The sequence below is a fragment of the Brassica napus genome, chromosome C7 (assembly GCF_020379485.1).
Source record: "Brassica napus cultivar Da-Ae chromosome C7, Da-Ae, whole genome shotgun sequence".
NCBI lineage: Eukaryota > Viridiplantae > Streptophyta > Magnoliopsida > Brassicales > Brassicaceae > Brassica > Brassica napus.
In genome coordinates this window covers 29,725,547-29,751,523 of record NC_063450.1, presented here as the reverse complement: position 1 = coordinate 29,751,523, position 25,977 = coordinate 29,725,547, and the positions used below count along the sequence as shown (strand labels likewise).

General features: G+C 37.9%; 3 protein-coding genes and 1 pseudogene across 9 annotated transcripts; 3 read left to right on the top strand and 1 right to left on the bottom strand.

Moving 5' to 3' along the window:
* The first annotated feature begins 1,534 nt into the window (after positions 1 to 1,534).
* On the top strand, positions 1,535 to 7,271 carry LOC106358397 (kinesin-like protein KIN-7H). Of its 5 annotated transcripts, none has more exons than XM_048762523.1 (15): positions 1,535 to 1,976; positions 2,130 to 2,286; positions 2,893 to 3,114; positions 3,223 to 3,312; positions 3,397 to 3,497; positions 3,592 to 3,705; positions 3,789 to 3,870; positions 3,956 to 4,023; positions 4,117 to 4,182; positions 4,271 to 4,395; positions 4,481 to 4,823; positions 4,934 to 5,053; positions 5,137 to 6,372; positions 6,468 to 6,775; positions 6,875 to 7,271. In XM_048762523.1, exons 3-15 carry the CDS (start codon positions 2,895 to 2,897, stop codon positions 7,203 to 7,205), a joined length of 3,204 nt encoding a protein of 1,067 aa, XP_048618480.1. In that variant the 5' UTR covers positions 1,535 to 1,976; positions 2,130 to 2,286; positions 2,893 to 2,894; the 3' UTR covers positions 7,206 to 7,271. The 5 variants fall into 5 exon arrangements, with proteins under 5 accessions (XP_048618480.1, XP_048618481.1, XP_048618477.1 ...); XM_048762524.1 differs by having other exon boundaries at positions 1,570 to 1,976; positions 2,893 to 3,091; XM_048762520.1 differs by having other exon boundaries at positions 1,571 to 1,976; positions 2,126 to 2,286.
* Positions 7,272 to 13,673: 6,402 nt separating this feature from the next.
* LOC106356512 (NAC domain-containing protein 105-like) lies at positions 13,674 to 15,608 on the top strand. Of its 2 annotated transcripts, none has more exons than XM_013796255.3 (3): positions 13,674 to 14,099; positions 14,462 to 14,736; positions 14,942 to 15,608. In XM_013796255.3, exons 1-3 carry the CDS (start codon positions 13,928 to 13,930, stop codon positions 15,380 to 15,382), a joined length of 888 nt encoding a protein of 295 aa, XP_013651709.1. In that variant the 5' UTR covers positions 13,674 to 13,927; the 3' UTR covers positions 15,383 to 15,608.
* A 249-nt stretch (positions 15,609 to 15,857) lies between these two features.
* On the top strand, positions 15,858 to 17,216 carry BNAC07G16770D. Of its 2 annotated transcripts, none has more exons than XM_013796254.3 (6): positions 15,858 to 16,011; positions 16,080 to 16,175; positions 16,262 to 16,349; positions 16,455 to 16,543; positions 16,634 to 16,745; positions 16,838 to 17,216. In XM_013796254.3, exons 1-6 carry the CDS (start codon positions 15,976 to 15,978, stop codon positions 17,011 to 17,013), a joined length of 597 nt encoding a protein of 198 aa, XP_013651708.1. In that variant the 5' UTR covers positions 15,858 to 15,975; the 3' UTR covers positions 17,014 to 17,216. The 2 variants fall into 2 exon arrangements, with proteins under 2 accessions (XP_013651708.1, XP_013651707.1); XM_013796253.3 differs by having other exon boundaries at positions 16,452 to 16,543.
* A 15-nt stretch (positions 17,217 to 17,231) lies between these two features.
* Positions 17,232 to 20,586, bottom strand: LOC106356509 (annotated as a pseudogene).
* Between the last annotated feature and the right edge of the window lie 5,391 nt (positions 20,587 to 25,977).

Below are 25,977 nucleotides of genomic sequence, written 5' to 3'. Positions count from 1 at the left end.
CGATTTGATCATCTCAGGAAATACCACTGCTCTTATTCAGTCTTTCAAAGATTATCTGAGCCAGTGTTTTCACATGAAGGATTTAGGAATATCAAAATATTTTCTCAGTATTAAACTAGCAAGAAGTCCAACAGGCATATATTTATGCCAACAGAAATATGTGCTGGATATTCTCAAAGATACAGGTTTGCTAGCTGCTAAACCGGTCACATTCCCTATCGAGCAGAACCATAGATTGGCTCTTGATAAAAGTGACTATATGCGAGAAGTTCCTGCATATAGACAGTTGGTTGGAAGGCTAATCTATTTGAGCAACATGAGACCTGATCTTTCTTATGCCATTCATATTCTTTCTCAGTTCATGCACAAGCCTCGGTCTGCTCATTGGGAAGCTGCATTAAGGGTTCTCCATTATCTGAAAGGTACTGTAGGACATGGGATCTTTCTCAGAGCCGATACAGATTTAACAGTGACTGCATGGTGTGATGCCGACCGGGCTGGATGCCCTGTTACACGAAGATCGTTGACTGGATGGTTTATTCAACTTGGAGGTTCATCTATATCCTGGAAAACAAAGAAGCAAAAGATGGTCTCTCTTTCATCAGCCGAAGCTGAGTATCGCGCAATGACGTTCACACTCAAGGAGATATTGTGGTTGTGTGCTCTTCTTAAGTCACTTGGAGTACGATTTACATCTCCTATACCTCTTTTCTGGGATAATCATACTGCGATACATATAAGTGCAAACCCCGTGTTCCATGAACGGACAAAACACGTTGAAACAAATTGTCATTTTGTGAGAGATGAGATCGTCAAATGAACCATAGCCACCCGACATGGCCCAACAAAAGCTCAGCTCGCCGATATGTTCACAAAAGCACTTGGGAGTCGCGAGTTTGAATCATTTCTGGGCAAGCTCGGCATTTGCAATCTCCATGCTCCAGATCGAGGGAGGGTGTAAACGGATAATTCCATATCTTAGGAATATATTTACATATCTTTGATTGTATATTTAGTTTGTCTTTTCTGATGTAACTATCTAAAACTGTAGTAGCTAGGCACTTGTATATATTTGGTCGATTGACCTAAAGCTAATACAACAAGAAAACCTTCATACGATATAGTTTTCTTGACATCATGCGTACATGGATTTCAGCTTATGTTTCTTCATTTTTATTTCTACTATGTTTCAACAAGTGTGAGAAGTACGCATGCAAAAAAATTAAAGAAAAGAAACGGCTAGTGGGTGATTATACTTCTTAATCTGCTTCCCTGTGTAAATGTCAATCTGGAAAACAATCATGAAAAACTCGTTATTTTTAATGATAAGGTATATAAATGGCAACGAACTTAAGGTGTAAGTAAGAAAAAAAAAAGCACTGCACATGCATTGCTTTTAGCGAAATACGTTATATAAAGGTAGTCACTAAAATGGACAGCGGGTCTGCAACAACCATGTGCTGTGTTTATTTTATTATGTATATATAAATTTATATGAATAACGATCGAAAACTCCTTTAACGAAACTTAAAACAAGGTTAGGAAAAGGTGTTTGTTGGTGGTACAAAGCATGAAGCATTGCTTGCGGAATTAGCATTTACAAATTCAACTGGCGAGTGTGACTTAAGATCGATAATTAGGTGAAGCTGAGATGAATCGAGTAACAAAACATTTTTTGTTAGTTTCGGAATAACAAAAGAAAGAATAAAAAAAAGTTAAATACTGAGAAAGGGTAAAAGGGTAATAAAGTGAAAAAAATGTGCTTAGTTTAGCGCGGCAGTTTGTAAAGTGGCAGGCTAATAATAAAAAGAGAGGAGAGGAGTTTTGCCAGATTGCAGAAAAACGCCATTAACGATCACAGCTGTGCGAATCCGATTAATCCAGAGAGAGAGAGAGAGTCATAGAATATCTGGATCTTCTTCTTCTTCTCGGAGCTGCCGTTGGATATCTTCATCGTCTCGGAGCGCGCGGACGAGGTAAGAAGAAGAAATTCATCTAATGCTGCTAATTTACGCTACCGGATGTCGATTTCGTTGTGTCTATAGGAGGAGGCATTGCTTTAATTTTCGACTCCATGCTTGCTCATTATTATTTATTGGAATTTTATTTTCTATGGTGTTTGGAGGCAGGTGTGTGTGTGTAAGTAATTTGAGAAATTTTTTTTTAAAAAAAACAAAAGATTCGTGTCCTCCTCCTCACTGCACATGGAGTTAGCGTTGAGCCAGGTCGAACATTCTACAGAAGCGGCGGCTGTGTCATCATCTTAAGGCCTCCTTCCTTCTTTAGGTAAATTGATTCCATTCATAAGCATCTCATTTTGTTTCTTTTGTACTCTCTCCGTTTCATAACATATGTAGTTTTGGCTAAAACCACGAAGATTAAGAAAATTATTATGTTTTTAAAAAATATTTTATAATAAATAGGTTAGATATAATATAACCAATAAAAAATAAGTATATTTAATTTGATTGGTCACATTGTATTCAATAAATGTAAAAGTTACCTATAAATACGAAAACTACTTACATTTTGAAACAAAAACATTTTCTTAAAACTATTTACAATATGAAACTACTTACAATATGAAACGGAGGAGGGTGTATTCAATAAAATAGAGGTGGGGGACCATTTATACAAACCTATCCTGGAATAGTTATAATATGAATCTTGTTTTTGTCTCTGTCTCCAGAGTCCAGACTCAAGAATCTCGGTTCTCTGAACTTGCTCTGTAACATATTACTTTAGTATCATTATTAGTTTGGTTGTTTCGGCATGGAATTTGACCAGATGATTGATTGATTGGACTCAATTATTGACTTATTATTTTGAGTCACATAATATACACTTTGCCTCCATTATATAATGTTTTCATTCTCATTTTCCACTCTGGAGGTATGATGACTACGGAGGCTGATCAGATGCAAGGACCAAGCGGCGGCGGCGGCGGCTGTGAAGAAAAGATTTCTGTTTCTGTTCGTCTCCGACCTTTAAATGACAAGGAAATGTTAAGGAATGATTCCCCTGACTGGGAGTGCATCAACTCTACTACCATCATGTACAGGAGCCATCTCTCTATCTCTGACCGCTCCATGTATCCTTCTGCTTACTCCTTTGGTATATTACATTATTATTATTATTATTATCTCCCCTCCTTTCTTCCATCAATTCAAACCCTCTTCCTTCCTTCTTTCTCTCTTATGATTATTCTCTGCCTGCCTGTAGACAGAGTGTTCGGCCCTGAGTGTTGTACGAGGCAAGTCTATGACCAAGGGGCCAAGGAAGTGGCTTTCTCTGTTGTCAGTGGCGTTAATGGTGTGACATCTTTCCATCTGCATTTCACTCTTCCTCCCTTTTATTCTTCTTCTTCTCTTTATTTATATTTCACTTGGTTTTCAGCTAGCGTCTTTGCATACGGGCAAACAAGCAGTGGAAAGACATACACCATGAGTGGAATTACTCACTGCACTTTAGTTGATATCTACGACTACATTGACAAGGTAAATTAAAGAAGACAGCATCCTCATATCTCTTACCAGCCCATTCTATATTTTTGTTTCCGTGGTAGTTAATTTATCTGTTTACTGTAAGCAGCACAAGGAAAGAGAATTCATTCTAAAGTTCTCTGCCATGGAGATCTATAATGAGTCTGTACGAGACCTCTTAAGTACAGATAGTAGTCCGCTCAGACTTCTAGATGATCCTGAGGTACATATAATCTTTTCATTCTATATACATCTTTTTGTTTGTTTTGTAATCTCTCATACGAAGTTTCTTTTTCCTTCTGACAGAAAGGGACAGTTGTTGAGAAACTCACAGAGGAAACTCTGCGAGACTGGAATCATTTCAAGGAGCTCCTTTCTGTTTGCGAAGGTAAAGATCGTCTATATCTGGTACCTAAATTTTCTAATTTTTTTTTATTTTGCTGATTTTCATGGTCATCTATAATCATTTGCAGCTCAGCGGCAAATTGGAGAGACAGCTCTAAATGAAGTTAGCTCCCGGTCTCATCAGATTTTGAGATTGGTTAGGCATCTTGTTGATTTATATATTTTTATGGTTTAACGCTGCATTTCTTTGTGAGCTTTATATCTTACTTCTTCTACTACTTTCTTACAGACAGTTGAAAGCACGGCTCGTGAATTTTTCACTAACGATAAATTTAGTACACTAACAGCAACAGTGGTAAATCTTCTTGAAACTCTTCATCACATTGTCTGCTAAAAAAAAAAGTTGTTGAAAAGGATCTATAGAGTAACTACTTGTCCTGCAGAACTTTATTGATCTTGCTGGAAGTGAACGTGCATCTCAGTCATTATCAGCCGGCACAAGGTTGAAAGAAGGTTGTCATATAAACCGAAGTTTGTTAACGCTGGGAACTGTGATCCGTAAGCTAAGGTTAGCTTCCTTCTTCCATAACGATTGTCTTTTTTCTTTTTGCATCACTAGTTATTTATTATATGGTTAACATTCGTTCATGCAGTAAAGGAAAAACTGGTCACATTCCATTCAGAGATTCAAAACTGACGCGCATACTTCAGTCTTCCTTGGGAGGGAATGCCAGAACTGCCATAATATGTACCATGAGTCCTGCGAGAATCCACGTTGAGCAATCAAGAAACACACTGCTATTTGCGAGCTGTGCAAAGGAGGTGACAACGAATGCACAAGTCAATGTTGTCATGTCTGATAAAGCTTTAGTAAAACACTTGCAGAGGGAGTTGGCTAAACTGGAAAGTGAGTTGAGAAGCCCTGGTCAGCCTTCGGTGGTTGCCTCTGACGCAACAACTGCATTACTGACGGAGAAGGACCTCGAGGTTGAAAAGGTAACGAGACACCCTATTACGATAATAGTAATAATAGCTCATGTTCACATTCCAATCTCACTCTGTAGTTTTCTGAAGATTTGAGTTGTGAACTGTCCCTTTTGTTGCAGCTCAAGAAAGAGGTATTCCAACTAGCACAAGAGCTAAAGCAAGCTCGTTGCGAGATCGAGGATCTTCGACGAATGGTTGGAGAAGGAAAACAAGGACCAAAAGAGACACTATCAACAGAGGTAAGTATGTTAAATCTTACAGAAAGTGAGGCATCCACTTTACTTCAAACTTACTAAAATTTTGTTTTTTGTCTGCTGTACAGGTGGTGCTGGAACATCAATACCCGAAGCTGAGGGTGCGCAGTACATGGGACTCTGAGAACACAACACCATTAAGCCCTATATCAGCTCACCGTTCCAGTTTGTCTCCACGATCATCTGAATACAGTTATGACGACAACGTCTTCCAGCTTTCAGATTTCAGGATAGATTCTGGGTCAAGTAGTCCATTTCATCAGCATGCCTTCGTAACTCCACACGGGGCAGAAACTAAAGACCATTCCAAAGTTCACACAGAAGAAACTGAAGCTCAACCTAATGCCTCATCAACATTAGTTATTTTTCCTTCTCCAGGCGAAGAAGGTTATGCTGAAGAGGAACGGGTGGGTAAAGAGACTGATGGAAATTCTGAGGATGACTGCAGGGAAGTTCGATGCATAGAAACAGAGATGATGTCAGATGTCACTAGACTACATCCACAGGAAAATATTCCGCAGAGCAGTCCAGATAGATTTGACGTTGTTAATGCAGAAGAACCAGTGTCTTTGACAGAGCCAAAGAACCTACAACTATCCATTGAAGCAGAAGAAGAAGAAGAACCAGTATGTGTGACAGAGCCAAAGAACATACAACCACCAACTGAAGCTGAAAAGGAAGAGAAGGAAGAGGAGGAAGAAGAAGAAAATGTAAAGGAAGTGAGTAGTGCCTCTACTGAACCAAAACAAGAAAGCAAACTCATCAAAACCCCTCCTCCATGCTGTGATTTCAAATCATCTCCTGATGAGTTTGGTACAAGCCGCCTTAGTAGTAGCACCCCGATGCCACCAGTATTTATCACTCCCTCTCCTGAAAAGCCATTCTCTTGGCTTACGGAGAGAGAATCACAACCGGTCAGAGGCATGAAACTGACTAGAAGCCGGAGCTGCAGAGCAAGCGTGTTATCGAGCTCTTCCCCATCTTGGTTTGAGAAAGATGCTGCTGACACACCGCCAAGTTGGTACGACAAAGCAGCTGAAATGCGCGACATCAAGAATGAGAGGTTGCTGCAGGATGAGTTTAGCGGGAGGAGCATGCCGACAACATGGATCGAGAGAAGCTTGAGCGACACCCAAACTGCGCATGCTACTGCTTCTTCACATAACGAAATGTCGTCATCACCAAATGAATCACTCTCCCGCCCCTCTGATGTTTCTGTGTTTGAGCTTCAGAGCCCTTCTACAAGCCAGGAGAAAACTGAGGAAACTGCTGCTCAGAAAGACAAGCGAATCATTCATCCCTCGGTTAGTTTTTTTTTTTCTTTGCCTGTATTTGGTTCAAGTTTACTTTTTTTTTTTTAACTTTAAAAATTCACTCGAGTCGACATGTTAACTAACAGATGGAGGAAATAGAACAGAAGTTGTTCTTGGGGTTGAGTTCGACAAAGAGTTTCAAAGACGCTGCATTGGACCCAATACAAGACTACTTAGACACGCCTTTGAATTGGCCGGAAGAGTTCAAGAGGCTACAGCGGGAGATAATAGAGTTATGGCACACGTGTAACGTCTCCATGGCCCACCGAAGCTACTTCTTCCTATTGTTCAGAGGGGATCAGAAGGATTGCTTGTACTTGGAGGTCGAACTCCGTAGACTCAAGTACATCGCCCAAAATAGCAAACCCACCGACGATCTGAGCCTAGTGTCCAGGTTTCCACATTTTATTTTATATATATATCTATCTCTTTTTTTTTGGTTTAGTACTAACTATTTAATTATATATTGTGTGGGAAACAAACAAACAAGCAGCACGAAGGCGTTGACTAGAGAGAGGTTTAAGCTGAGCAAGCTGATGCAGAGGAAACTATCCAAGGAAGAGAGAGAGAACTTGTTCTTGAGATGGGGAATTGGGCTGAATACAAGGCACCGGCGGGTCCAGCTGGCGCACAGACTCTGGTCTGATTACAAAGACATGGGTCATGTCCGAGAGAGTGCCTCCCTCGTTGGTAAGCTCCATGGATTCGTCGACATGAACTTGACTTCCTCTGACATGTTCGGCATCAACTTTGCTTTCAGACCACCTCGTCCCAAGAAATCTAGTCTTTGGAAACGCAGCGTTTTGTCCCTCTCCTTTTTGTAACTTGGTAGTAGTATGTAAAGCACACTATAAAGAAATGTTCTCAAATGAAATCACAATCTTCTTTTATATTGTTCCTGTTGATTTAAGTCGTCTCTCTCCCATTAGTGAATTTGAAGGTAGTGCATCAGACTAATGCAATTTATGTTTTCCCTGATGATCCTCAGAGCCAAAGTTGCAGTTAATCAACATTAAGTTTCTTCTTGTGTTAAATTTTGTTTGAAGCATTTATAGAATCTAGGTTTAGTATAACTCGTTTATAATAACTCAATAATAATCTTAATGAAAATCACTCAAAACTTTAACCTCACAGACTCATAAAACTCATAAGTTATACCACACATTGGTATCTTCTTATTTATATAGAGATTAGATATCTCCTAATCTATCTAAACTTAACATATTTCCTAATCCTTTCACGAACCATAACTCGGTAGGATTAGGTTGCTTGGTTCTCAAGCTAACTTCAAATAAGTAACAATGAGCAATGCTTTTCCTTCGAGAATTGCCGCTGACAATGAAAATGGTTTTAATTCCAGGATTGATGTGGAATAAGCTTGGTTACCTTCTGAGTGCAGTAGATAGGACATGTTGAGCACAAGATTAAACATTGGGGTGATTGGTTCAACTGTAACCGTAAAAATTTTACTTTAGAATTTAGGCCGTAGGATTTTTTGATGTAGGTTTAGGGAATGTAGCTTTAAAATTTCCTACAACTAAAAAGATGAGGCTTTGGAAAATAAGTTTGTTACATCCACTTTTTTATTTTTTGGGCTGTTTGGTGATTGCAGAGACTTTAACTAAACACTAAAGTTAAAGTCACATCCTACAACCCAACCAATCAACTCATTGTTTCCAAGACGTCAGTAAATCCCATGCAGTTTTTTTTAAAGTAATTATTAGATTTTAACCCGCGCTTTCAAAATGCGGGAATGTCTGTTTTTAAAATATCTTATTTTATAACATATTATATTTTCTGCAATATATATAGTTTCTAAAAATTATATAATGTATTTTTTGTATATGTGTATTAGTTGTTTTATATATTTAGGATGATCATTTTTGAGATGTAAAGCTAATAATATATAATCTGATGCTAATATATAGTAGTTGTTGTTTTACATGTTTGTAAATTTATGGGATTGAGAAGTTTAGATTTTTTGATTGATTGTGGATATTGGTGGCGGATTTTTATTTTTTAAAAGAGTTGGCTCGAATATTTGAATAATTGGCTTTAATGGTGGAATATAATTGGTGAGAACAAAAGTGACTAGAAATTGATTAGATTAAATATTGCTTATAAATAGATGATTTCTGATTGGTTGTAGTTAATGTGATGTTTTTTTTAAAAAAAACAATGGCATTTTTTTGTAAATAACTCTAAAAATATGAGCATAATCTTAATAGGAATTATGCTTTAATTTAATAATATAGATAGTATAGATTATTAAATACAAGATACAAGATAGATTATTAAATAATATATATTTTTAACTATGAGATAGATTAACACATGTCACAATCTAAAATATATAATTGTTATGTGTCGCGATCATGTTAATTAACAACTTTGAAGAACCAATCTTTGTATAATAAGATATATCTTTTGATTAGGATTTAAAAAAGAAAAATTAGTATTAAATAATATATATAATAAGATTTTTAATAAAATTTGTTTTTGTTAATATCTTAGTATATAGTCCCTACGTTCCTGAAAAGTATGATTTTCTAAAGTGTTCACGCTTATTAAGAATTCAATAAATGTTTATAATTTAATTTTTCTTTTTACTTAATTATATAATTTCCAATAACTTTTCACCAATGAAATTTAATCAATTCAAATATTTTCATTTAATGTTTCTTAAAAGTATAAAAAAGTTTCTTAAACATATAGAAAATCTATCTTTATCGAACAAGTAAAAAATCTAAAACATCTTACTTTCGAGAACAGGAGAGTATATTTTTAATTATGAAATAGATTAACACGTGTCATAATCTTAAATATACAATTGTCATGTGTCCCGATCACGTTAATTAACAACTTTAAAAAACCAAACTTTATGTAATAAGATTTTAACCGGCCCTAACCGGAAATCTGGTATCGATTACAACTTTGGATCCGAAAAAAATAATTGTTTAGTTCAACTAGATCCTCTTAACAAACCTAACCAGCACAGTTCACTAGCCAGTTTTGATATCCACATAATCGTTCACCGTTCTTAACGATAGGAGAAGTGGAATTTATGCGGTTTTACCCATGTATTTACTATCAAAGCTATTGAGATGGACTCCATTGCGAGCCATGTGGTTGCAGCCACTTCGCCCATCATTTTCCCTAATTCTCTTCTACCCAGTTCTACCTCGACACCAGTTTCAACCCTTGTGATACTTCCTTGTGACATTAGTCTTGTTGGAAAAAAAGAACCAAAATCCAAGGACCATTGCCAAAGTGGACTATCTCATTTCGCTAGCCACAATTAATCTCGGTCCTGAGGACGTGTATGTGTCTATGATAGCTTATTCTGCTTCTACAGTTTTTTTGCACCAAAGAAACTATTGAGTCTCTGACTCTAGAATATGCCCAAATTTTACCAGTCACCGATAATTTTATTGCTCATGCAACCACTACGGTCTTGGGAGATAATAGTAGACAAAATGCGATTTTGGCTCTAATACATTAGCCCCGTTAATCTCTCTAGAAAAAGGATGTCCAGTAGATTTGGCCAAAAAAACTGATTCAATGGATTTATGACACCTTTTGGAAAAATAATATTTAGAGAACAACCAGTAAACCCTTCACCAAAGGCTATGGAGATGCAAACATAATGTTTGGGTCGTGGAAAGAGAAACCCAAAGATTATGTTTGCATCAACATCACCATTTGATCGGTTAAAACAACATCAACTATACTCTAAAGGGGGAAAACATGTGGCTAAAGTAATTAAAACCCAACAGAAATTTGGCTAGAAAACGTAGTTACCCTAATCATATATAGAGTGTTAACCCGGACCAGTTCCTAATAAATATGTAGGCATATATTTTCTTCAGGTATCATCATTCTCAGATATATCAGCGGCGCTTAAGTTAAAACACTAACAGTAGAGGTTTCATCGATCAGGGTTAGTATGAGTGTATAAGTGAATGATTTTCAATCATGTAATCCTTGATCATGGTTATATTGAAAATTCTTTTTTTCTTCTATTATATTATATACATTATAACTGATGAATAGGGAAATGGATATTAATTACTTCCTTTTACACCAAGCATGATTAATAAATCACGTTTATTTGTCAATGCGCTGGTTCACAACTTCAGATACAACTGATAAAGAGTAAGGTATGAACCGGGCCTCGTGGTCTGGTGGTAAAGGAACCTCGGCTGAGGTGCCCACCATCACGACTTCGAGCCCCGGCCACAGCGGATTTAACATCTCTTCCGCTGGGGCGCTGAACCCCCTACGGAGGGATAGTTGGGACTGTGGCTGCCCAGATACCAGAGTTATCAAAAAAAAAAAAAAAAAAAAAAAGTAAGGTATGAATGTTTATCACGACGAAGAGCGTAATGTGGGGTCATTGTTGATTTATTGTATTTGTATGTTTATTTGCTACTCTCACAAGTCTCTCTCAACTCAAACAGTCAAACCCATCGCTTTGTTTTCCTTCTACGTAAAGAGCATAACAGTTTACCCAATACGACTTAGCCACGTGTGTTCTACTTAACCTTCTCTTCTTCCCCAGCATTCTTTCCTTCGCATTTTTCTTCCACCAGCTGCGCTGAAAATGACCAAATTACCCCTAGTAGAAGTTGACTCCTATAAGAATTAATTACATAAACCATGAAAGCTATGCGCAAACGGAAGGGCTCCACAATGTCCATTGTCAAGTTCTATAAAAGCGAGTCTTTAGACCATTTACGTCGCTTGTTGCTAGTATATATATATATATAAAATTATACATCCCTCATTTATTTAATGTTATTGTTTTACTTTAGCCTCTTTAGGCCATGATTATCGGCGTCCCAAAAGATATATCGTAGCATTAATCGGATTTTAATTAAATGAAAAACTTGCAATTAAAACTGGGACGGCCTTAGTTAAGAGTTTTTCGGTGGCGTCCTAAGGAGACACGTGTCGTGTCGCGAATGGCCAAAAAAAAAAGGTAGGGCAAAATCGATTTGAGAACGAGAAACACTTTCCTCGTCGGATCTCTCTTCTCTCTCGATCTCTCCTTTTCTCTCCCGATCTCTCGGTTCTCTCTTCTATCTCGATATCTCGAAATCTCGATATCTCGACGGTGCTCTCGCGACGGTTCTCTCGACAGTGCTCTCTCGACGGTTCTCTCGATATCTCGACGGTGCTCTCTCGACTCTCGGCGGTTCTCCTCTCGATCTCTCGACGCTTCCCCTCTCGATCTCTCAACGCTTCTCCTCTCGACTCTCTACGGTTCTCTTCTCGATCTATAATCGGCTTTCTAGTCTGTGAGAGTGTGAGAGAGTGTGCTTATTTGATGAAAGTGATATGTGTTTCGGAAATCAATACTAATTTGATGAAACTGAATTTTTTTTCGTTTGATTCTGAGTCTTTTGTTAGGTGTGGTTCATCTGCAATTACCGGGAAAGGAAACAACTCTAAGAAGAACAATCATTTCGTCCAAAGTTGAAGGTAATTGACTTTCTCTTCAGCTCTCAAAGTAATCTTGTTCGTATAATGGCATGATAGTAATCTAGTTTGTATTCTTGAAATAACTCTCTAGTTTGTTTGCAACCAAATCGTCTAGACTTGGACTCTTGTTTCTGTAATGAACTATGCTAGTTTGTATACCTTTATTGCTAGTTTGCCATGTTTGAAATGAAAGGCTAGTTTGATTGCGACCAAGTCTATTATGTAAATGTCATCATTAACGGTTACTTAATGCACTTGCAAAGTTGGTTGTGTAATATGTAATAACTGAGATGTACTAAGAAAAAACCAAGAAGCCGTGCGAAAAGATGTTGAGCGTGCCTTCGGAGTCCTGCAAGCTAGATTCGCGGTTGTTAGAAATTCATCTAATTTATAGGATAAAAACAAAATATGAAATATTATGAGAGCATATATCATACTCCATAATATTGTCGAAGATGAACGAGATTCCTACACTAACGCTTCAGAATTTCAACAAGGAGAAGATGTGGATCCCACTTTTGTAGTCAAACGGACTACAAATCTCGGTACTACAATGGGACGTCGAGCAGAAGTTCGGGATACACAAGGCCATCAACAATTAAAAGAAGATTTGATTGAAAATATATGAGCTAAATTTGGACATTTCCCGAATATCTACAATGTTTAAGTTTCTATTAAATCAATAAAATGTTTGTTTGCTTTTTTTTTTAATGTTTGTAATTTTTTTCCTTGTTTTTTTTTCCAAGTTTGTAATTTTCTCATGTTTTATATTTTAATGTTAAATGTTTTATTTTAATTTTATCTTGTAAATGTCATTACTTATTAAAAATATATAATTTATTTACTAAGAAATATCTAAAAATTCTACCAATAATCCTAATTTTTAGCATTGTCCTTAACTTTTTCTCTTAACATCAAAATAATATTAAACTAATCTAAGGACTTAGAAATTAGTCCCACCAATAATCATGCCCTTATACAACGATCCAACGACTTTCAAACACATGTATTTCTTGTGCTTAATTATACGTGATCCATATGAGCCTTGGATTCATCGCAAAGCCCTAATTTTTAGTTCTACAATCATCTCATGTATTTTATATACTGTAACCCTTCTTTGGGTGGCCAGCATACAAAAAAAACTCACGCATATATATTCATTAAGTTATTTACTCGATCGGATCATCGGTTCACTGAGTCACTGACTAGCTTTCTAGGTAAAATACACTATAAATAGATGTGTTTGTAACTTTGTATATAATATGTAGGCGTTAGGCGTGAGATGGAATGTAAGTGAGAAACATGTAACTCTTTTGCGAACACAGAAATCAGAGTGCTGACACGAGAATTAACGACAAAGAGACAAGAAAGGTGTTACATCAGCTACACAAACGTCATGCTGTAACTGAAAATGTAACAATATGACATCGATCTTCAGTAATTCCAGTAGTTATTCTTTTCAATATTTGGGAAATAATATATATAAAGAGGAAGAATAGAAAATATGATTTAAAAATAGAGAATACAGGATTGAAGAAGAAGACATCATTTGGAGCATGAAGTAACACCAAGCAAAATGATGATATTTCAGCTTCTGTCTCCCGTTTCTCTCAAAACGGAGCCACCCACCTTTTAAAAATAAAAATAATTCCTTTTCCAATATCCCCATTCTAAGTTCTAACATAATCATTACCTTGGTTTCATATATTAATTATTAGATTCATATATTTCTGTACCTATATATGTATATCCACAACGTAGATACACTTTTTGTATATATATAAATACATATATGTGGATATGTATACGCGCACGCATAGAAGCAGTGATGGTGAGTGAGGCCAACGCGAAATGAGCATATGATTACACTCTGAAGTTCAAACCACACACGTCGACGTTCAAGTGGACGGTCCATATATCTCTCTTTCCTATGCCTAATTAGCATCTTCTCGCTCTCTGTTTTTATTGATAGAGTCGGTTGGGGTTTCTTCTACGGTCGATCTTCACTAGCTCGATCAAGAAGAAACCAGCAAAATATAAACACTTGAAGATTTTATCAAAGATGATGGGGCCGGTGGATCAAGAGTCGTCAATACCGCCCGGTTTTAGGTTTCATCCGACAGATGAAGAGCTTGTTGGATATTACCTCAAGAAGAAAGTCGCATCCCAAAGTATTGATCTCGATGTTATCAGAGAAATTGATCTCTACAAGATCGAACCATGGGATTTACAAGGTATATATCTATCTTATATGCTTCTGAATCGCAATATGTACATATACTCGTTACTCGTATATATAAATATATATTTGATGATCAATCGTTTATATAGAACACATTTTTTAGAAGTTTGGTCCCATCTTTATTTATGCAATTTATGCATCCAATATTTCTATCTATATATAAGATTTGTGTACATCTCTAGACATGTCCAAGGAGAAATTAGGGTTTTCATAACTAATGAATAAACGGACGACAATTACACATCCAAGCAACCTATCATTCATGCGCTATCAATGTCGATCCACATATAAGTTAATACTAGAATTTGTAGTTTGAAAGAGTTATATGATCTATGATACTGGATACACGTGTAGAGAGATGCAGGATAGGGTACGAGGAGCAAAAGGAGTGGTACTTTTTCAGCCACAAAGACAAGAAGTATCCGACTGGGACGAGGACTAACCGAGCCACCATGGCTGGTTTCTGGAAAGCCACAGGCCGGGACAAGGCCGTTTACCTCAACTCCAAACTAATTGGTATGAGAAAGACTCTCGTCTTTTACCGCGGTCGAGCTCCCAATGGCCAAAAATCCGACTGGATCATCCATGAATACTACAGCCTAGAATCCCACCAGAACGCTCCTCAGCAGGTACATTTATACATTATGACGTATTCTTCAGTACTTTTTCCTCTTAACTTATAGAAGTTTCACCTTTTTAGATCAATACTAGTTATAGTGGGCTGCCACTATATGCAGGCTCTAGTGTTGTGCGTGTCTTTTTCTTGGTCTGAAAAGTACGTAAAAGAAACAAAATAATATCAGTTATTGATGATGTGAATCAAAATGGTGATAGCAGGAAGAAGGATGGGTAGTGTGTAGAGCATTTAAGAAACGAACGACCGTCCCGACAAAAAGAAGACAAATTTGGGATTCGAACTGTTTCCTATACGACGATGCTACCCTCTTGGAACCTCTCGACAAGAACGTCCTCATCAAGCGCGCCAAACATAACACTGATGGTCTAGCGGTCACACCGTTTAAGCAAGAACTACCCTCTGAGGCCAACCAAATCGTTGATGATGGATTCTTTGGCTCTATGTACCTTAAATCCATGGGTGATGATGAATTATCTCAGCTTCCTCAGCTAGAGAGCCCCTCTCTCGCCTCAGACAAGTTGCCGGAAACAACTAGCCGCACGGGGGAAGATGACGTTGGCGCTGAGAAGAGGATGACGGATTGGAGAGCGCTTGATAAGTTCGTGGCGTCTCAATTCTTGATGAATGGCGAAGAATAAAAGCTTTTTTGGGGGTGATAGTATACCGTTCAATGCATGCATGCATAAGAAACGTCGTCGTTACGTGGAATTATATATGATCTTAATAAAAAGCAACGAAGGGAAGGATTTTGGATGGATAAGCAGAAGATGAGAGTGGAATAAGATTATATATAACGCTCTACACTTGCTGAGTTTTTCGTGTAATGTATAAGCAGTGGCTTAAAGAAAAATACGTTCTTTATTATTTCGGTGTTTTTGCATTTTCAGTAATTAAATAATTAGTAAGGTGGGCTAAAAGTGGGCCCATATAAAATGGGCTTTGTCTAGCATGCGCGGTGAAGCATGGTTAGTTTAATTCATGCTTTGTCTCCCCCAATAAATATCCGACGTGCTGTCGTTACCTTGATCTGTTTGAAAACATACTGTCGTCTAAATACCGTGAAAAGGGGGATTTGAAACGGCAAGGTGTTGAATTGTAGAAAACTGAAACGTCATGAAGTTTCTTCGCCTTAAGTTGAAATAGCTAATCTCTCTCTTTCATTCTCCTCGGGGGAACCGGACCTGCGCTGAAACAAACAATTGGATTCCAAAGTTGGTTCACAATCAATCACATGGGGGCATCAGATTCAACGCTATTAGGCGCTCAGGTAATAAATAGATAATTCGCGATTTGATTATTCAGCCATTTCGGCTAACCGTTGGAATGAATTAACAGGAGAATAGAGTAGGAGGTGGAGATGTGATAACAACCATCTCTCAACGATCCGAGAAAGTGGATCCCATTCTCGATAATCTTAAATCACTCACAGTTGTGAGTTACTACTAACTACTACTCTTTTGCTTTTTGCGTAATCGAAAAACACTGTTGATTTCTTAAAAAAATTGTAAAATTGGCAGAGCAGGCCAATATTGAAGTCAGCTCCTCCCAGGGAAAGTAGCTTAACAGACATATTGGTGAGGAAAGCTTTATCGAGCTCCTCTTCCAGTGAGTTTGTATCTTTATACCTAATTAATTTATATGTTTGTTTTCTCGTTTTTCATTTTTTTTTCCTAATCGAATTTCTTGCTCAATGTTTCCTTTTCCCAGAAGATACGGTGGATCCTCAAATACTTGTTGAGCTTTTCTCCATTTACCGTGAATGGCAAGACACCAAAGCTCAAGATATTACCACCAGACAGGTCCGTCTGAAAAATCTTTGTGCCTCTTTCTTCTCACAATTTGGTTTGTAAATGAATTATTTATAACCATGTTTCTTCTCATGTGTCTAGGAAGATATAGAAAACAAGATTGAAGTGGCAGATGCTTTGGCCACTAAACTTCTACAGAGGTTTAACCACTCCGTTTCTGCTATGAGGACCACTTCTCACCATTTATCTCAAGGTACCCTACCTATATATATATATCATTCATCCCTTTGTTGAAGAATACATGGGATTCACACTTTAACTAGATATATATATTCTTCTTCTTAGTTCATGGGCTGCAGGTGGAGCTTGGGGAGCTTAAAGGAAGGTTGACTGAGGTGATCAACAACTGCGATTCATTATGTAAAAGAATTAATTCTGAGGGACCTGAATCTCTTAGGTCAACAGTGACCCCCTTTGTTCTTGCACCTCCTGAGTCGGTCTCTTCTAAACAAGAGGCATAAGAGTCAATACTCTTGTGTGACCATTGATAAGATTGGCTGTATACTTCCCACTAGTCTTTGATTTTGCATAAATGCAAGATGATGTTTCTATTGTCCCATTGTGTTTTTCTTTTGTACTTCACGCTTTCGGTACTTGTTTTTGTTAAGTTTGTTTTCCGATTTGTATAATCCAATTGTTGTAACGTAGGAAAATTCATATGTTATTCGCTTTGATACAAAATCAAACAAGAAAAATGGAAAGAAAAAAAAACTTGAAACAGAATATTAGATTCAGATAATGGTAAGCCTCTTTTTTTTTGTTTGGCAAGCAGCCTCGAGTTTTAAGGTTGCTGCTGAGCTTCCATGTAGCCAGCATCAACCAGCACTTTCTCCCTCTTAGCCATCTCCAGATCTTCGTCCACCATCATCTTCTTTTCTTTCTTTTTTTTTTTTTTTTTTTAATGAATGTTAAATTTATTCACCAAAAAAACCTTATTACAACTTGGGCTTCTTTTTTCTATAAATCTTATACTTTACTACTCAAAAGATAAGCAAAAATCTAATTACATTCTAGTTTGAAACCATAATTGCATTAGCTCCTTCATACTCTTGTTCCACTCTTGCTCACCAAACTGATTCCGTTTCTAATACCTTTCTCAAGGCATCATTTTATCACCGTGCCTTACCTTGTTCCTTTCTATCCACAATGCGTATAAGACAGCCTGGAATGCATATCTGATACATACCAGACTCTTCTTCTCCCTTGTCCTCTCAGAAATAATGCATATAATCCCTGACCAATCCGTAGTATAAGAATTCCGCAACAACCCTTTAGCAATGAATTCCCAAACTTGAGCAGACAAGTTGCATTCAAAGAATAAGTGATTTCTCGATTCAGGTGCATTTTTGCAAAGAACACAGACATCATCACTCCTCTGACTCCATTTCACCACTCTATCCATAGTCGACATCCTATCTCTCACTGACAGCCACGCCATGAAAGCATATTTCTGAGTCGTTTGCGAAAACCAAATGCCTTGAACCCAATTACAAAGTGTCTTTTTCTCTCAACTGATCCCAAGTTTCCTGAGTAGAGAACTCCTTCTTATACCCTGAGACTCTTTTCCAAAGATAAGTATCAAGATTGTCTGAATTCAGATTATTCTCAATGATACGTAACTCCTCTTCAATCTCATTAAGCACACATGTACGGTGCCTTCTTCTTCGAACACTTAACACTGCCTCCTCTACTGTAGCATTCTTTTTCACCCCCATGTCAATGATCCCCCTAGCACCCAACAAATCTGAGAGAACCCCTTTCCCAGACCAATTATCAAACCAAAAAGAGATGTTTCTTCCATTTCCCACTTAAATCTTAAAAAACAGCTTAGCCACGCTTCTCAACTTCAACATCTTATGCCACATCCAAGAACCCATTTGCATCTTTGAGTTAACTTCCCAAAAGCTTCGCCCTTTAAGCAAGTTAGCTCGAATCCATTTCCCCCAAAGAGATTCACCTGTTAACATTCTCCATATCAGTTTGAGACCATAAACCTTATTGACTTCTCTCAAGTTTCTGATCCCCAAACCTCCTTCACTTTTAGTACATCAGATATCTTTCCAAGCAACCTTTGCATTTGAAGATTTAAGAGATGGCCCCGTCCATAAGAAAGCTGAGCATATTTGTTCCACTTCCTTTATACAACTGCACGGTAACCGGAACACTGTCGCCCATAAGTTAACTATACTGATGAGAACATAGTTTATTAACTGAAGTCTTCCAGCGTATGAAAAGAATCTGCACGTCCAAGAACTTATTTTGCTTCTATCTTCTCCAAAAGAGGGACATAATCTTGCTTCTTCATCCCTTGTGTCATTAGCGGAAGACCTAAGTAACGAACAAGGAGCTCTCCAACTGCGAACTTAAAATTCGACAAGATACTTCTCTTCTCTACATCCAAAACTCCCGCCATATAGATTGTTGATTTCTCCACACTGATGCTCAATCCAGACCACGCCTCAAACTCTTCAAACACAGTTAACACACCTTGTACAGACTGCTTCGATCCTTCAACAAACAGCATTAAATCATCTGCAAAACATAGGTGCGTGATCGAGAGAGATTGACAACCCGGGTGAAACTTGAATTTTCCTTCAGCCACTGCTCTATCAATTTTCCTTGATAATACATTCATACACAATACGAACATGTACAACGAAAGGAGCAACCCTGACGGAGTCCTCTAGAGCTTTGAAAGTAACTCACAAGATCACCATTAACTTGCACCGAGAACGAATGACTCGTTATGCATAGTTCTATCCAATGAATGAACTTCTTAGGAAATCCCAAGGCACTCAGACTCTTCAATACAAACTTCCATTGCACAGAATCAAATGCTTTAGATATATCAATTTTCATAACACACCTTGGAGTAATTGTGTCCTTATGATTATCCTTGACGAGTTCTGAAGCTAGAAGGACGTTCTCCATGAGCAACCGACCTTTAACAAACACTGACTGGTTCTCTGTGATGATCTGAGGGAGCAGTCTCTTTAGCTTATTAACCACCATCATCTTCACCAGCTGCTCGAACCCTACTTTGGGCTTCCACTTCAACACCTCCTTCACCTTGCTCGCATCTCCTTTCAGATTGTCAACCTCCGTTGGCCTGAATTACCTCTTGTCAAACTCCACGTGGTTTTTCCAGCTGAGGCCGAGGTACCCAAAGGACACCTCAAGAAACTCCTCCACGGTGTGCGACTCCTCAGTTGCCACCACGTAATCATATGGTTTCTCCTGCTGCAGCATCAACCACATTGCCTCCATGTAGTCCCCTGCGAACCCCAGTCTCGTGACGCCTGTATGTTTCCCAGGAAGAACTTCGTCTGCAGTCCGACCTTGATCCTCCCCAGGGCCCAGGTTATTTTTCGAGTGACGAAGTTCTCACCTCGGCGGGGTGACTCGTGGTTGAATAGGATCCTGTTGCAGGCGTACAGGCCGTATGCTTCTCGGTAATTGACTGTGTACCAGTGAGCGGTGCATTTGGAGGCATCATAGGGAGATCTTGGGTGAAAAGGTGTCGTCTCAGATTGCGGAGGAGGAGTTGACCCGAACATCTCTGAGGAACAAGCTTGGTAGTACTTGATGTTACGGCCATTGTCAGCCATGTGAGACCTGACTGCCTCCAGGAGATGGAGAGCTCCAGTAGCTACGACATCAGCAGTGTAGTCAGGGATCTCGAAGGAGACATCAACGTGGGACTGAGCAGCAAGGTTGTAGACCTCGTCAGGCTTGATGACGTCGAGCCAACGGCGGAGGGAGGAGGCACCAGAGAGATCAGCGTAGTGGAGCTTCATGCGAGCTTTGTTGGCATTGTGGGGATCGATGTAGATATGGTTGATCCGCTGGGTGTTGTAATTTGAGGATCGTCGGATCAGACCGTGGACTTGGTAGCCTTTTTGGAGCAGGAACTCGGTCAGGTATGATCCATCATGCCCGGTGATCCCGGTGACTAGTGCACCCTTAGTCAGCGCAATGTGAGAATCATTGGCATTAGGAGCTTTGGATCTGGACACGTTGTCTTGGGAGGCCATTGAGAGATGAGGTGTGTTTGATATATTTTAAGCTCCTAGTAACACCACCTCTTATATATAGAGAGTAGAGACCATGGTAGAAAGTGAGAGAAAGAGGTGGGGTTAGTTTGGTAAATCGAAGAGTGAAGCTGTATTAATCAACTACGTAAAGTCGTAGCCGTTTGGCAAATCGCCGGCAAACGTCGACGGAATGTGCCCGACTGGTTTAAACGCAGCGGTTGCGGTTGCGGATGCGGGTGGCTGCTGTTTCAAGCGTTATTAAGCGTTTTGTATGAATGGTACATCGTTTGAAAATTGTTGCATTTGCGAGATATTTGTGACTGGTTGATTATAAGATATTACATCGGTTTAATAATAAATTACCCATATTAACATATTATAACATTAAAAAAATATAAAAAATATACTATTGTAATAAAATATAATAATTGTCAATATAATCTATTCTATTAAAATAGCAGTGTGACCCATTAATAAAAGTATGGTCCAACTATTATTTCTTAAATCTTTATCATTATTTAGAATATTATTTATTATGCTTTAAATTATATTTAAATTACCAATTGAAAAGACCTAAAAAGATGTAAAACAAAAAATATACCCGCCCTTTTTAAAGGCGGGTCAGAATCTAGTATGATTAATAAAAATATTATGTTTATTTATAAAAAAATTAAATTAGTTGAAATTTATAATTTTAATAAAATTTGTTTTGAAGATTTATATAAAAAAAAATTAAAAGTATTTTATTTCATTTTATATATGTGTATATCTTTATATATGTGTGTATATAAATGTTTAAAAATTCTAATAAATAGTTAGTTTTGTTATAAAAGAGATGCTGTGTAAGCTTATTATTACTCATGAACAGAGGTCTATATTTATACAAGTATTAGACCGTCTTATTTAGACCTTCATAAGAGAAAAGGAAATCATATTCCTAATAGGAATAGGAAATAGTACTTATCCTAAATACATATGGAAAAGGATAAACATCAAGTATAGATAAATGTAAACTCTCATTCGCCTAAGTCATTAGCGAATGGGCCGGATGGATAGCTGATGGACCGGACTGTTTGGGCCTGATATGGGTCGATCACCACTTGGTTTATAACACTCCCCCTTGATCGACACATCCGGTTCAGGGCTTGTAACATGCTTAATGTTGCCTCATTAAAACCTTTCCAGGAAAACCCAGTGGGACAAAACCATGGATAAGGAAAAAGAGTACAACACATGAACTCCCCCTGACTTGTACCCCTGTGTATGTTCTTCAAGTTGGCACATGGACAATTTGATGGTTTAGCTTCATGGGCGCCAAGTCTTGAACTGGTCCCTTAATTGGCACGTCCCAAACTGATAGATAAATTTCATGGACGTGTGGTTGGTGTAGACATGGTGAAGAAGTCGGCTGACATATCATATGACTGAACTTGTAGTCCTTTGAGCTTCTTGAACGTTGATGTAGGAATAGCTCTTGCCGAATTGTAACTTGAGTTATCTTGTAACTCTCATATCTTCTGGAACTTCATTAAGACATGGTCAAGACGTGCATCTTTGCAGCTGACCACTCTATGTCCTGGTCGGACGGATGGCACTCGACCAGTACTCGGATGGACCTCTAATCTGCGATCAAACTTTACTCGCAAGTCCTCTCATGTCCCACGGATCCTCTAGTCACATGGCTTTGCCATACCGTGGACACTTTAATATATATTGAGTCATCGACCCAAACACATATGAATCACTTGGCTTCTCACAGACATGACTTCGTCCATTCGGACATACATCACCCGTTGTGCTAATGGCTTATCCATTATAGCCGATCTTTCTTCATTGGTCGATCCATGTTGAGTTATAGACCTTGTCTATACTCGTCCATACCCCCTGAGTGTCTAAGGTCATATCATTAATAATCATTGCTGCAATGATTTTTATAATCTCATCAAACTATGGATCTGCAGTCAAATACACTCAAGGACCTTTATACATGGTTATCGATCTTTCTTGCCTTCAGCAATGCAATATCCATTTGACCTCGACCAGACATACTTCTGGTCACTCTCTTGGACCATTATGGTTTCCTTTTATCCACTGATATAAACATAATGGCTTGTGCTTACATTGCAGTCCCATACTATAATCTTATTACTTGAAAAACATCGCAGTCCACACTTTCTTTGATGGCATCTCATGACCTACTTGCAGTGCTGATTTATTATAAACACAAGGAATTTCTTTTATAAGAATATATGGACTGATTTGGATTGTTATTATAAACACAAGGTCTCTTAAAAAAAGTGGGAGAAAGACATGTTCCTATCAACATATATTCCCAATCTTTTTCTCATCCTCTTCTGAGGTTCCATCCTAGACGGTACATATGTATGTGGTGGTTTATTTAAAATCTCTTAAGATGGTATATGTCTGGTTTATGACCCGTATTCATTCTGAGATGGGATTATCTATGCTCACTTATATGGCCTGATGCATATTAACCTTACACATGTAAATCCTTGTGTACCCAAGCATTAGGTAGTGGCCTTTGTAGTATAAAGAATTCGGCCAAGTCTTACTATGGTCATAGACCATGTCACACGGATTTGTAGTATGTTCATGGATCACAGTTTGTCCTCACTCCCCCTCATGGACATATTATAATCACGTGGTACTTGGGACAATAGAGCCTATGAGTTTCTCTTGTGTACATGTTACACAACGTGAGATTTTATGGGATAACTCTTTGTGCCTTTTGCAATATGTGCATTAATTTTTAAAGACCTGGATGGCTAATCCAGTCATGCCATAAAGTGTATAAAATTTCATGGGTATACAGGTTACAATGGCTTTTGCCTTTATCATACTGATCCTTGGCATAGTCTAGATCAGTAGAGTATGTAGGTATAGTCTTGACCACTTTCTTATAAGGCCTTAGGCGATTTTCTTATAATCTGAAAGGAACTTTTGTTTCCTTTGCCCATTGGTTCAATGTGGAAACCATTCATGCTCAAGTCTTTATAACTCAATGGGTCTTTTATTGGGTGAATAAATTTGTGCCCCTTTAGGCAATGCCGTAGTCTATAATAGACTGACTATCCTTTTATTAAGTTTTTCTTGTCATTTATCAATCAAGAAATCATCAAGCAAATCAAAGCAAAACATAAAACATAAAATCAGAATATCGAAATCTCGTTTCTTTAGTCAATGTATAAGCCGGCCTCACAATCCATACATTTCCACACGACTTCCTTGGATTCCTCCTTATCATTTTTAACCTCATTGGCTTCAGAAGGTCTCATCTCACTGTTTCGTTGCTCAATGTATCTTTTCTGAAGTTTTTCAAATCTGCTAATGGTATCTATAACTTTCTGCTCTCTTTGCTCAGTTGCCAATAGGCATGACAATAGGTCATTATAGGTGGTGAAACCCTTAGCCTTATGTGATAACAATAGATCCTTTGGATGGAATGTGGAATAGGTTTTATATAGTAAATCCTCATTTGTTACCACTTCACCACATAGTTCAAGACTATAGGCGATTTTCATCAGGGCAGAATTATATTCGTCCACAGATTCAAAATCCTGGAACCTGAGAATCTTCCATTCATTCATGGCTTTTCGCCATAATGCCATTGAGTATCTGGAATTTAGTTTTGTCCAAGGGTCAAAAGGATCCTCAATATTTAAGTACTGATCTCTCAGATCCTCAGTGAGATGATAGCGTACAATTGTTATGGCTCTATGCTTTTCACTTTCAATTGCATTATTGCCATCAATGATACATTTCCCGAGTCCTCTAGACTTCAGGGCAACTGAAGTATTCATTACCCATTCTAGATAATTATCTTCAAAGAGATTTAGGGCATCATAATCCGAATGCTCAAATTTCGACATCTGAAACATATTATTAATCATTTCAAGATGCAACCGAGTCAATAAAATCAATGCATACGGTTTCACAAGTCTCTCGACCAAACAATTAACTACTCGACCATGGTGCGAGAAAAACAAGTATGCGAGGTCTATATGATGCTTTAGGCCACACGGCCTTATAAAATTGTGATGCAACAACCCTAGAGGTCGGATTCTATATCTGAATGCAATCAAAGCATCAATCATAACAACAATCATATTCAGTCCGATTTTTAATCAATGTGAGACCAGGTCAATAATTCTTATGTTTTACTTTTCTTAAAACATTTAGTATGATCAAGCAATCAGAATAATAATCCAAGTATCATCAGATCATATTAGGGTTTCAAGGCCCATTTTTTCGGTTTGATTTTATCAATATCAAGCTTTACAAAAGAATTAAATCAGATCAATCAGTCAATTTTAGCAATTCTCTAGCAATCCTAACAGTAAAAGGAAATTTTCCTGCAAGTAAAAAATGAAATTTCACGAAAATTTTTTTTTCTACTTTTAGCGAAAAGGAAATTCACAATTCTGGACAGACTATGGTTTTAATCAAAACTAGCAATTTTTCTAATCAGTTCATTCGATTTTCAAACAATTAATCACAATATGGAAACTTGTTTATCAATCGATTTATGCAAAAAGGAAAATTAGGGTTTTCAGCAATTAACAATTTTAAGATCAAATTCGATTCTAAACAGTACTATTTACTCAAACAATCATCAAAGATAATTCAAGGTTTTAATCTAGCAACCTAAACCTCAGATACATCAAAATCAATCAATCAAAACAGTCGGATCAATTTAGGTTTTTGATATTTCAGATTTTCAAAACATCATAAAGGAAACAGATCATATAATTTAGATTTAGGGTTTCAATGCCCTTACTGATCAATCAATGTTCTAGCAACCCTAACAGCCATTGATCTATCAACTTAAAGAGGAAAACAATCTAACCAAAACTTAGTTCCACATGTTAGGGTTTCTATTATCCTAGATTAGGGTTCTTCAAAATTTTAATGGTTCAGATCTTTATCAATCAACCAAATTCAGTGTAGGTTCTTTTAAGTTTCGAGTTTTACCTTTATAAACTTATGGAGTGTAGATTTGGACCACCAAAGAGAGAAGGTGGCCGCGAGCTGATCGTTCTTCGAGTCGGGTCGCGGACGGGCTGCTTGCTTGGTCGGATCACGAACAGGGAAGAAGGAGAACGTCTGGTTTACTTGATCACGTCTAGAAAGAGCTAACTTCAAGAGAGAGAGAGCTCGGATTTGGGTTAGGAAAACGATTAGGGTTCCAAAGCAAATCGGCGATGCGTACTGTAGCAGAGCGTGACGGCGCATCAGTGATCAGATCGACAAGCGGTTTGCAGCGTCTGATTTGTCTCGGCGAGAGCTTCAATTTGATATATTGCTCGTCGTCTGGGTTCTCATGGTTTGGGAGAACGATCTCTTTGAAGTTCCGCCGGAATTAGGGTTTTG

Coding starts and splice junctions, on each gene's coding strand:
- LOC106358397 (XM_048762523.1), top strand. CDS start 2,895: ATGATGACTACGGAGGCTGATCAGATGCAAGGACCAAGCGGCGGCGGC. Junction 3,115..3,222: donor TCCTTCTGCTTACTCCTTTG/GTATATTACATT, acceptor GCCTGCCTGTAG/ACAGAGTGTTCGGCCCTGAG. Junction 3,871..3,955: donor GCTCCTTTCTGTTTGCGAAG/GTAAAGATCGTC, acceptor AATCATTTGCAG/CTCAGCGGCAAATTGGAGAG.
- BNAC07G16770D (XM_013796253.3), top strand. CDS start 15,976: ATGGGGGCATCAGATTCAACGCTATTAGGCGCTCAG. Junction 16,176..16,261: donor ATCTTAAATCACTCACAGTT/GTGAGTTACTAC, acceptor TAAAATTGGCAG/AGCAGGCCAATATTGAAGTC. Junction 16,544..16,633: donor AAGATATTACCACCAGACAG/GTCCGTCTGAAA, acceptor TCATGTGTCTAG/GAAGATATAGAAAACAAGAT.
- LOC106356512 (XM_013796255.3), top strand. CDS start 13,928: ATGATGGGGCCGGTGGATCAAGAGTCGTCAATACCGCCCGGTTTTAGG. Junction 14,100..14,461: donor CGAACCATGGGATTTACAAG/GTATATATCTAT, acceptor ATACACGTGTAG/AGAGATGCAGGATAGGGTAC. Junction 14,737..14,941: donor ACCAGAACGCTCCTCAGCAG/GTACATTTATAC, acceptor AAATGGTGATAG/CAGGAAGAAGGATGGGTAGT.